The 12,045-nt window shown below is 45.0% G+C and overlaps 1 protein-coding gene across 4 annotated transcripts in view; it reads right to left on the minus strand.

Annotated features, from left to right (window-relative positions):
- The window catches only part of FBXW2 (F-box and WD repeat domain containing 2), a 15,829-nt gene continuing 3,784 nt past the window's right edge, over positions 1 to 12,045 (minus strand). For 3 of the 4 annotated variants that reach the window (XM_077307031.1, XM_077307030.1, XM_077307032.1), the window contains exons 2-8: positions 9,612 to 9,720; positions 8,656 to 9,165; positions 6,061 to 6,255; positions 4,176 to 4,309; positions 2,886 to 2,972; positions 1,795 to 1,964; positions 1 to 1,003 (exon numbers count right to left, since the gene is read on the minus strand). In XM_077307031.1, the coding sequence (XP_077163146.1) occupies positions 715 to 1,003; positions 1,795 to 1,964; positions 2,886 to 2,972; positions 4,176 to 4,309; positions 6,061 to 6,255; positions 8,656 to 9,145 (1,365 nt within the window). In that variant the 5' untranslated portion in view covers positions 9,146 to 9,165; positions 9,612 to 9,720 and the 3' untranslated portion in view covers positions 1 to 714. Of the gene's footprint in view, positions 1,004 to 1,794; positions 1,965 to 2,885; positions 2,973 to 4,175; positions 4,310 to 6,060; positions 6,256 to 8,655; positions 9,166 to 9,611; positions 9,721 to 11,640; positions 11,661 to 12,045 lie in introns of those variants that run through there. The other variant, XM_077307033.1, reaches the window with a different exon arrangement.

A 12,045-nucleotide genomic window follows, 5' to 3' on the forward strand; every position in this document is an offset into this window, starting at 1 on the left:
GGGGTGGGGAGAAATTAGCCCTCCCCTCCCTGGATAACTGCAAAATCCCCTGCTTTAGAGACTCACTTCTATGTAAGAGAATAGCTGAGACTCCAGGAAGGGGGAAGGTCCCCTTTCACTGCATACAGAGGCGTCGGGGTCTGTGGCTACTGAAGAGACATTTGAACAGCTACGGAGAAGTCAATTCTCCTGCTTGTAGCAAGCTGATTTGTCACAGTGGAGGCGAACGCCTTGCAGACAAGGCATTTTCTATCGGAGACAAATGAGGGCAGAAGGGAGAACAGCTGAGAGCCAATACACTTCTTCTTTTGAATGGCATTTTGCTGTTGTTGTTCACGGGAAAAAGAAAAACCGAACCAACAACCCCGAAGCCACAGTCGAGAAAGATGCTCAAAAGTATATGCTTGAACATGAATACTCAAGTCAGTGGTCAAGGATGTTAGCATGCTGTGGTGAATTAATGTTTCTAAAAATAATCATAATACACACACCTCTGTGTTATTCTGCACCCCTCCCCCCCAAATCTCCTCCAATGCCCCAGAAAATTAAAGGTAAAATGATTGTACATTGATTGTACATTGCATGATGGTGTCTGGAAGATGCGCAGCTTTGGTTCATGCAAAGTCTCCTCTGGCTGACCTGTCGCTGGCAGTCTCAACTGTTTGTTCGTCTGTTTTAAAAAAGCCACGTGGCACGTGTCTCTGCCGCTCCCCTTCAGCCGTGTTCCTTCCACAAAACCAGATGAATACTGTGGTCGGGCATGCTGGTGGCGAAGACCAAGCCCATGTCATTCTGGCCGTCCAAGCCGTTGAGCCAAGCCATTTCTCCAGCCAGGAAGCTCGATCCCCTCTTGGACTTCCTGTATTCTGGCAGTGGCCAGCGGCTAATCAGTTTCTCTGTCCTCAAATCCATGATGTACAGGTAGTGGTTATCAAACAGGAGGGCAAAGATGTCGCCGAAGCCTAGCAAGGACAAGTTTGCAAACTCTGGAGGTTTGATAACCCTGCGGTGAGAAGAGGGCCGGGGGAAGAGGGAAAAAATAGTCAGACAAAACATGGCAGGCACAGGACAGGTAAGCCTGGAAGAAACAGGACTTTAAACTGTGTTAAACCTAAGCCAGTGCCTGGATGCTGTGGTCAACATGGAAGATGGGAGGATGGGCTGAAACTGAAGCCAAGCAAGACAGAGGTATTGCTCGCATTGAAACTTGATGTCCAGGAAGCATCTGGTTTGTAACTAGATGGTGGTCCCTCTCATGCTTTTCAAAAAATGGGACACCACCTCCACATCTGCTTTCAAGATCCACTTGCAAATGTAACTCTGCTACTTTCTCTTTCCAACTTAAAATGCAGGAAGCTCGCATCAGTTAATAATGAACACACACACACACACACACACACAAACCTACCTTTGTATGTGTGTTCCGTACTGAAAAATATACAGCATTACTGAGCCACAGGCTGCAATGTATGACCATTTCATGCCTTAAGCAGCAGCATATAAAATAAATAAATAAACAAAACTGTCTTCGATACACCTCTCCCAACTCATTCGGATAGTCTCTTGGTCCCATGATCGGCTTGCAATAGTCGCCACCCACTTTTGGAACCCTAACCCCAGATTGAGAGCCACCAGTGTAAGGCTATTGCAACCAGGCTTTGAAGCTAGTCCCTTGATAAAAATGAAGCAGCATCCATGACATTTCTCCCCTGATTGTCTCCCTTCTCTCTCTTGAAGAATTCCCAACAATATTCCTAGATGCAAATGCCTCAGCCTGGAAATCAAAGAGCTTACCTGAGAATATTATAGCTGGCAAAGTCCCACTGGTACAATCCGAGCGCTGAGCTACACACAATGTATTTCCCATCAAAGTGAAGCCGAGGCTGCAATGAGATGCTACGGTCTTCTGACACAGTCAGGGTTTTTAAGCATTTGCAGTTGATCTCTCTCCCGATAGGCCAGATCTATTTTAAAAAATGTTACAAGATGGAAAAGTTGGGAACCTTTAGCAACATTAACCATTGGCCAGAACCCAACCCTACCTGAGGAATCTCTTAGGCCTATAATTACCTCCCAGAGTATCTCCATGGTCTTACCACTCACCTTTCAAATTCCCCCTCAAATAACCTTTACCATTAAGACTTTGTATATATGAACCTGCTTTATACTGGATCAGACCAGTGGTCTACTAAATATTGCCTAGTGATACTAGCAGCAGCTCTCCAAGGTCTCAGGCAGAGAAAAATCCTTCTCAATTCCTGCTGTCCCAGGTCCCTTAAGCTGAGATCCCAGGGATCATAGCTGGGACCTACTCTGTGCAAGACTGATGCTTTACAACAGTTCCATGGCCCCAGCCATTGGCTTAACCCTTATGCTCACTACAGGAAATAAGCCTAAATCTTGGGAACTCTATTTGTGCACGTTCATCTCTGCTCCCTTCTACTATCAGAATTTAAGCGTCTCAGGGCAGAGCCTTGATCTTTTGCTATCTGCCCCTGAATTTATTATAAATAAAAAATTGACAAAATAAAAACCTGGGAATGCAAGCAATCAAACGACAGGCAATATTTTCAAAGGTGTTCTTGAATCAGCTGTGTAGTATATAGACAAGGCACAGTATTATTTTGTAATATTAATAATAAGGCTGGATTTGGAACAGAGACGTGAGGATTTCTATTTGGAACAGAGAAGTGAGGATTTCTGGTCATTGGGAACTCTGTTTTTTATGACATTCCACTGGGAGGCAGTATTTGGTCGTTGGTGTATTTAGTTACATACAACCCAACAATCTTCATGTGTGCCTTCTAAACATTCTGCTTCCCATTTAAGCCTGCAATTTCCCTAACTTCAGAGAGTCCAACAAGATAGAGGGGGCCCCCCATTACCTTGATTTCATACTTGTCGGCGCTTAAAAGAATGTAATCTCCAGGGCTGTGCATCACGGATTTGACTTTGCACTTTTGCAAGACCACCTGTGATGAGAAGAAAGGTGTGGTAAGCCCCAGGTTGCACAAGACCAGTTGTTTGGGTATTTTTGCATCCTGGGTGGTAGAGGCCTTCTCTATATAAACATGAGTTCCCAACATTCCGTTGCTCCAGAGCAGGACTAGCCAAATTTGTTGAGCTTGCAGAAAAACTTAGCATGTAGAAAAAGGAAAGTGGGTAGAACCACAAAATGGCTGCTGGTTGGGCAATTTAAAAAATGCTGGGAATACGCAAGCCATTTGGAGGCAGCTGTTTCTGAACGGGTACTCCCTGCAGAAGCAAAGATGATGATGCACTGTGAGAATTGCCTCCTACTCCAATGAGCTGATGGAAAGTCAGAGTTGGTTCCCTGATTTGGGGGAAGAAATACTTTTTAAAAAGACAAAAACTGAGCACCAGGGAATGTGCTAGCAGGCACCATGGCACTCACAAGTCCGATATTGATGGCCCCTGATCTTGAATGATCAAGAAACAGAACCCAGACCAAAGATAATGCAAACAGGAGCAAGGTCACAAGAACAGATGACTCACATCACTGGCCCATTAATCTCAGTATTATCGGCTCCAAAGGGCAGAGGCTCTCTAAGGTTGCAAGCAGAGTGGTTCTCTCCTGCACGTGACAGCCTTTAGCGATCAGGGTCCAAACCTGGGACCCTACTGCATGGAGTTTATGCACACTGGCACTAAACCACTATCCCTGTTCCCTTTGTTCGGAGGTATTCTCCTGCTTAGCATGAAAAGGAGTCAGGTTCAAAACCAGACCCTTCCCATGAAAAGGATCTAAGCTGGCAGAACTAGGAATGAGATCCTGGAAGGATGTTTTAATTTTTTTGCTTGGTCGATATTTTTCCATACTTGTTGCTAAACACTCCAGGAAACTGATATGCTTTTCAGCCAGACCAGAGGGTTCTGAACTAGCTGGGCCTGCCTTGACGTGGGACACAGGAAACTGAACTTGCATTAGGATTTTCCATATGCAGCTGCCGTTTTTGTGTCTAGCTGCTCTCCCATCACGAAACTCAAGGCAGCAGACACTGGCCTCCCCCAAGGGGTCTCCTATCCAGGTGCTGACCAGAACTGCTAAATTTCATTCAAAATCGATCAAATCCAGAGCAGGCCAAATTTTCCCCAAACAACACACAGCACAGAGTTTACCAACAGAGGGACAAAACAAGACAGACCAGGCATACCTTAGTGACCCATTCCGTATGTCCGGTCAGCGTGTTGAGACACACGCCAGTCGACAGAGCCCAGACCTTCACAGTGAAATCTGCTGAGCCACTGGCCAGGAGATCCAACTCATCGTTGTAATCCACACTAAAAACTGCAAAGCGGAAGGCAAAAAAAGGAAGCTTAGAGATCAACAATGCCAATGTCAATTTTATCATTTGGGACTAATCTGGTCAATTTCTTTATTCTATTTATATCCATCTTTCCGGCTGGTGTGCAACACAGATTACAGGATGTAAAAACAGTGCAAGCGAGCATAATAAAATAACAGATGATTTATGCAACTGGATTAGGATTACAGAATAAGAGAAGATTGGTCAAATGTTTTCTTGTAGCTTCCTTTATATGTCATCTGGGTCTCATCACTTATAAGAGTAGAAGGGAGGGTTGCTTGTCCTCGGACAAACTTATAACAATGCCAGAAAACTGGGAATGGAGACAGACATTCTTTCCACATGCCTCCACCACCAGAGGTACAGTTAAGAGGCTTCAGGGTGAAGGCCTTCTTGGCCACAAAAGCTCTGGAACTCCTTCCCGACAGATAGCTGCTTACTTCAACCTGGCTGCCTGCCATTCCACTGCATGTTTCAAAGACAACTTTTTACCAGGGTCTTTTATTACATGTGCTGCTCTTTAATGGCTGGCCTGATCTGCAATGCTTTTTCACAAGGTTAGTTTTAATTGCATGGTTATGGTGAGAATTAGGGACTGGTTCTGGCTGATGGCTTTTAGTGCCATGTTGTAGGGTTAGCATTTTTTTAAAGCTTGTGGCATACCTGCTTGGACTGTAGGGTAGAAGAGAAATGATTTGCTTTTACCACGAAATGCACAATTAGCTGTGCAGTTAGGACAACACTTCAGCAGATGACATCAGTATGAAAAACTGCTCCTGAACACTTATCAGGGATAGTCAAACTGTGGCCCTCCAGTTGCCCATGGACTACAATTCCCATGAGCCCCTGCCAGCAAACATGTTTGCTGGCAGGGGCTCATGGGAATTCTAGTCCATGGACATCTGGAGGGCCGCAGTTTGACTACCCCTGACTTAAATTAAAAGGCTGTCTATGGATGAAGAAGAGCTGTTTTTTTTTTCGTCCCTTGCTTTTTACTACCTATAGGAGTTTACAATCAGATTCCCATCCTCTCCCCACAACAGATGCCCTGTGGGGTAGGTGGGGCCAAGAGAGTTCTGGGAGAATTGTGACTGGCCCAAGGTCATCCAGGATGTGGAAGAGTGGGACTTAAATCCATTTCTCCAAATTAGAGGCTGCTGCTCTTAACTGCTACACCAAGCTGGCTTGGGAGGTATCATAGCCTTTTAATTGAAGGAGTAATTTTTCATAGTGATGTTATTCACATGTACTAGAGGGATTTTTGGTCAAAGAATTGAGGCTTTTGAACTCTGGTGCTGGAGAAGGCTCTTGCGAGTCCCTTGGACTGCAAGGCAAATAAACCGGTCAGTCCTAGAGGAGATCAGCCCTGACTGCTCCTTAGAAGGCCAGATCCTGAAGATGAAACTCAAATACTTTGGCCACCTCATGAGAAGGAAGGACTCCCTGGAGAAGAGCCTAATGCTGGGAGCGATCGAGGGCAAAAGAAGAAGGGGATGACAGAGAATGAGGTGGCTGGATGGAGTCACTGAAGCAATAGGTGGAAACTTAAATGGACTCCAGGGAATGGTAGAGGACAGGAAGGCCTGGAGAATCATTGTCCATGGGGTTGCGATGGGTTGGACACGACTTCGCACCTAACAACAAGAAGGGTTTTTAAGAATCCATGAATAACATGCAGGGAAGTCTTCAAACCATCATGATGCTTCAGCGTCTTTCGGAACCTGTGACACACCTGCTCCTGTGTGGCCTCGGAAGTATTGGGTCTTGGCTCCTGAGCTCCACTCCCAGCAGGCGACTGTGTTATCAAAAGAGCCTGTGACGAGTTTTTGCTCATCAAACTTCACTGCTGCACAGGTGTGGGTCTGGATCCCGTAGATGCACTGCCCCGTGCTCACGTCCCACAACTTTGCAGATAAGTCATCTGAACCTGCAGTCCAAAAGAACAGGAAGCCCTTTGAATACTAGACAATTATTTGGAAACTCTACATTATTAAGTACTTTTTTAAACCAGCGCTCTGGAGAGGAGTTCTTTTACTAGGAGACGGCATAATTGTCAAATGCTTGGGGAACAGAATAGCTTTGTCAGGTCCCTGCAAAGTCACATTCCTCCAACTGTCCAAAGGATACAATCTCTCAAAGGACGCAGTCTCTTGGACCCTCTCTTGGGCCGACTAAGCAAACATGAGAGGTTGCATAAATGCCTTGCACGCTTTGTAATGCAAACAGAAACAGAGACAGAGCTACACTTGCCACCTCACACAGGAAATGCAATCCTCCATCTCTACCCAAACAAACCTCTCAAAGCAAGCTGGTGGCTAACCACTGAGCCTAAATATGCATGCAAGGCAGACACATATTCCTTTTGCTGCTGCATGGATCACTGTTGACCAAGGAAGGTTTCCCTATGCATAGTTGCAAAGTCCTGATTCCAAACATGCATTATTCTACTCCAGAAACAGCCTCAAGTCTTCAACACTAGTATGAAGATTATAAGGCCTCATCAGTCAAACCTGGGCCAATCTCCAAGTTTTGCTTTCTCCCACAGGTACTGGTTTTATAGCACAGCAGTACAGCTTGTGCTTTGAATGTATATCTTTGGGTCTACTCCATTTCAAAGAGTCTGGGCCTGAGACCTTAGCAAGCTACCGTGTGCCAGGAATACATGAACAAGGTGAAGGGTTTTGATCTAGGTTCTAGGAAACATGGGGAGAGGGGAGTTCCTGAATGAGAATGTCAATCACGGCAAACAAACTGCCCTCCAAGATTGCACACTGAAGCTCCCTCACAGTTCCTTCCAGCATGCGATCAGTCTGTGTTCCCTGCAAGCTTCCTTTTAAAGGCTGAAGAACCAGGCAGGTGAAAGCAACATCTAACTCCACAGCCCATGAGCAATGCAACCCAAGCACTCAGATTCTGGAGAGGGCCCACACAACTGGCCAGGGCCTCAAACTACATGGGAAGCTTAGAAGGTAAAGTATCCCCTGTGCAAGCACCGGGTCATGTCTGACCCTTGGCTTGACGCTGTCTAGCGTTTTCATGGCAGACTCAATACGGGGTGGTTTGCCAGTGCCTTCCCCAGTCATTACCGTTTACCCGCCAGCAAGCTAGGTACTCATTTTACCGACCTCGGAAGGATGGAAGGCTGAGTCAACCTTGAACCGGCTGCAGGGATTGAACTCCCAGCCTCGTGGGCAGAGCTTAGGAAGCTTAGAATGCATCCTCAAATGGTATCCTAAGGAAGCTTAGAATGCACCCTCAAATGGTAACGATGGTTCAGCAGACCAATCCATGCAGAAATTTTGGACTGAAGGCCACTTCATGTGACTCAATTCCTGGAACCACTTTTTTCTTAACACCTAAATGCCAAAGAAGTATCCTGCAGAAAAAAGGCTGTTGACCATTGCTGCTGCATGCCAAATCTCTGTCATGTAAAGCAATCTCAGCAGCTCCAAACCTAACATAACTGTGACTTAAATACCTCCTAGGAGATACCTGCTCAGGGTTACAAAGATTTCCCACAGTGCTGCCTACTGGCAGCTGAGCCTCTCAACAGTCTTATTTGATATAGAAAAACTAAAACCTCCCTCCTATTGCTCAAGGGCAAAGGCAGGCCATAGCATGGCACTAAGTCACTTACAACTGGCCTTTCACGAGAACATTTCTAACTGAGCACCAAATATCTGAAAAACTATGGCTTATTAAGTCCGCTTAATGATTGCTGTTTTTAGTTTCTGCATTGGTGGCTGCTTTTATGGCTATAGCTTGTAATTTATTACTTTTGTTTTTCACTATTCTTACATGTTTTTGATTATACTGTCGTTAACTGCTTTGGGTGTTAGGAGAAAAGCAGAACAGAGATAATCTAAAGCAGATAATTCCAGCCATTCCCAATGCAGATAAATGGCAAATTTACCTGCTCCCTGTCTATCCTTGACCCAGGGGATCTATGAACGAGTCACTGTTCTGGCCATTCCTGTCTTTCCATTCAGGAATTATGCTTAAAGCAGTGAGTCAGGGCTGGGTTCCTCCAAGGGCAGGTTGTTCTTATTTTGTTGTATGCTCCAGCAAGCACATGAATGAAAGCATGCTTCCAATTTTAATCCAGGAAAAGAAAAAGCATCTCTTTTGAGATACAAAATTTGGGAAAGGAGGCATGACCCCAGAGGATAGACCAGCTTTGTTCTTCCCCAACTGCAGATGAGGGAGAAAGAGAGACTGAGATAACAGTGTTTTGCCAAAGGTCACTCAGTGAGATCTGAACTAGCAATTTCATAATTTGCAGTTTAAATTGTTTGCCAACAGGCTCAAGTTCTTTGGGCATTCCTACCTGTACAAAGAAGCCCATCTTTATAGTAAAGTGCATAAACCCTGGCACTGTGTCCAATCAGTGAAGAGGTCTCAAAGGCTTCATGGTCCTTCAGTTGCTTCATCCTTAAAATAGCCTTCAAGTATACCTTTTTCCAATGCAAAGCATCCTGGACAGAGTCATCGATCTGCCAGCCCAAGTTCTTACAGGCAGTCTGCCACACCTCCGTACAGGCACTTATGACCTTGTTCCACTGCTTAGAGACGAGGCAACATGTGAGTAAGGTCTGAGGGTCAAGCCATTTTAACAAATAGAAACTGAGTTCCAGCGGGAGGAGTTTGAGGAAGTCCCGCTTGAGGAGGGTCTCTAAGTTATTGGAGAGATGCCTGAGCTGGACTGCCCCGCTCAAGCCAATCAGGTGATCCAGCGTCTCATTTTTCTGCAAGTCCGTCAGAGAGAGAAACGTAACAGAAATGTTATCAAGCCATGCTTCAAAGTCCTTTCTCTCCATAAGGTTATGGAAACATTTACCTGTGGTACATCAAAATATGGTATTAGTCTTGCTCAAAATCAAACACAAACATTACTGTATTTAAAAAATTGTCACATTCCTAGCCTGTGTTGTGTTTCAGCCTCGTGCTGATAAATAAATAAATAAAAATAATATCACCCAGTACAATTGTAACTCAAAATCAGCAATGTAATCTGTTGGAAAACTGTCCATACGATGACAGCAATGAGATCTAAAAACCCGCACGATTGCAATACGCCAAGCTTGTGGAATTTTTCTGGCCAGTAAAAAAAATATTTTGGCTTGCTATCAATTTTAGACTTATGTTAGAAATAAAGCATGCTTACTGACACATTGTCTATAATTAGTTTTCCTTTGCACCAGGGAGTGGAATTAATGCATGTTAGTTGTACCCACTGCCTTTTCTCCCTATATCAGACCCAGATGGGAAAAGATACCCACTTACCTTAGATAATTGTCTGTGTTAGAATGTTGCCCTGCAGGTAGCAGCCAATGTCCTCCTTCTCTCTTCCTGAAGTCCAACAGGGTTTGGGATCCCGCTGGGGCCATTTCTCCTGGAAGAGCAACAAGAACTGTAAACCAGTGTGATTTACTCCAAGCAAATATGTATTAGAAACTAGGGGCCAAGCCCTAGCTAGTGAAAATATGTATCCCTCTTTTCTCCCTGTTGGCCAAACTGGTTCATGCAAAAACGCCATGTACATTAAAAACAATGCAAAAGATTTTCTAAAAAGAAGTTTCTCTAAATTGCCTGTCACTTATAATTGTCTCTCAATTAGAGACCGTCTAAAGCAAACCAATTCTGGCAATTCTGAACAGTGTCTCTTTAACCTCCTTGAGACGACCACACGATAAAAATGGAATGGTAACTACTGTGTGCCTATGCAGTAAAAGTGTTTAAGGTATTGTATATATTTACCCCGGTGAAATTATATGTACAATGACTTCCTGCCTGATTGTTTAATGAAGTTTGGGAATTATAAGTTATTGTATTTATTTATTCGATTTGAATGACTGCCGCTTTTGGAAACCAGCTTGTGGCGGTTAACAATATTTCAATACAATCAATACATTAAAACCCGTTAAAATTCCCCATTAAAAAAGCTCATAAACAGTGACTTGCTCACAATGATGGTGATTGAATAAACTATTCCCACACAGGCCCACTGGATAGGCAGAAGGGAGCAGATGAATAATTGGGCATAGGATGGAACAATCTGGGGACCCAGGCCAGTCTAATACTGGCCTCCCTCCACCCCCAGGGAGAGGGGCCCGATCTTAGCCCCCGGGCCACCACCCAGCCTCAGACAAACACTCAGCGGAAGAGCTCTGTTTTGCAGGCCCTGCAGAACTCAGAGAACTCCAACAGGACCTGCAGCTCTTCAGGGAGCTCATTCGATCAGGTCGGGGCTAGGACCGAAAAGGCCCTGGCCCTTGTCGAGGCTAGGCGTGCCTTCCGAGGTCTTGGGATCATCAGCAGATTCTTACCCACAGAGCGAAGTGCCCAGTGGGGCGCATAAGGAGGTAGGTGGTCCCTCAAGTATGCAGGACCCAAGCTGCATATAGCCTTGAAGGTTAATACCAAAACCTTGAACCTGATCCGGAAACAGACTGGCAACCAGTGCAGCTGCTTCAGCAGAGGCTGAACATGGAACCTCCAAGATGATTTAGTGAGGACTTGTGCAGCTGCATTCTGTACCAGCTGTAACTTTCGAGTCAGGGACAATATTGATATTTAGATCAATATTTCCGCAATAAATTGTTTAGAATAAGTTCTTCCATTATTAAAACACATAATATTTAAATTATGAGGATTAACATTTTATATTTAAGAGTTGCATTTAAAAAAAACAGATATTTGTTTCCTTTTGCTTTTCCTTATGTCCTTCTGTGTGAGATTTTGTCATTTTCTGCTTTTGGTTTCACTTTCTACAATACTTTTTCAGCTGTTGGAGTGAAACTTCTATCTATTACTATCTACAGGAAAATTTGGGTAAGGGTAAGTAAGGTGGGAGGTTTAAATCCAAACTTGGCTCTTGAAGTAGAAACAAAGTAAAAGAAAGGGAGACAAAAGGCTTAAAGGTATATTATTACCAACAATAATTTAAAGAAGATAAGTCCTAAACACCAGATCCTGAGAATAAACAATTTGTTGTAGCTGCCATCAGTTCACAGCTGATTTATGGCAACAGCATGCCCACCCCTCCCAAAATGGCCAAGATGGGCCAGGAGGGGGAAGGGCCCTGGGTGGGGGTGTCCACAGCTCTGCTTCCTAATCATATTCTGCAAAATTACACCCCTTCTCGGTTTTCTCAAAGCCTGAAGAATGTTTCAGGGGTTTCTTAGTGGTAAAAAAGTTGAGAAAGGCTGCCATTGGGTTTTCCAGGCAAGAGATATCCAGAGGTGGCATGACTTTGCCTACTTCCACATCACAATCCTGGTACTCTTTGGACGTCTCCCATCCAAATACTAACCAGGATCAACTCTATTTAGTTTCTGAGACTAGGATAGTTTGGGCTATCCAAGGCATGGCAGAATCACGGAGAGGGCTGCTGACTTCATGGCGAATTGTAGATTTTCCAAGTTCAAGACAGGACAGGAGACTCGGGGCAGTTCCAAAGCCTGCAACACCTGATGGCGAAGGCCAACCGAGGAGAGATCTGGCTACCACAAGCATTTGGCCGGGCACTGAAAGTAAACAGGATGCTGGCCTTAACGGACCTTTGGGCGGGATCCAGCCGGGCTCTTCTTGTACTCTCGTCACCGCCTCCCACAAAGGGACGGGACTTCTCCCCTCCCGGCCTGAACGGGCTCAATCTCATTCTCACACGCTGGCCTGGCCTGGCCCACCCCCTCGGGACGCCCCCCCCTCCCTCAAG

Source organism: Paroedura picta, chromosome 12 (genome assembly GCF_049243985.1).
Source record: "Paroedura picta isolate Pp20150507F chromosome 12, Ppicta_v3.0, whole genome shotgun sequence".
Classification (NCBI taxonomy): Eukaryota; Metazoa; Chordata; class Lepidosauria; order Squamata; family Gekkonidae; genus Paroedura; species Paroedura picta.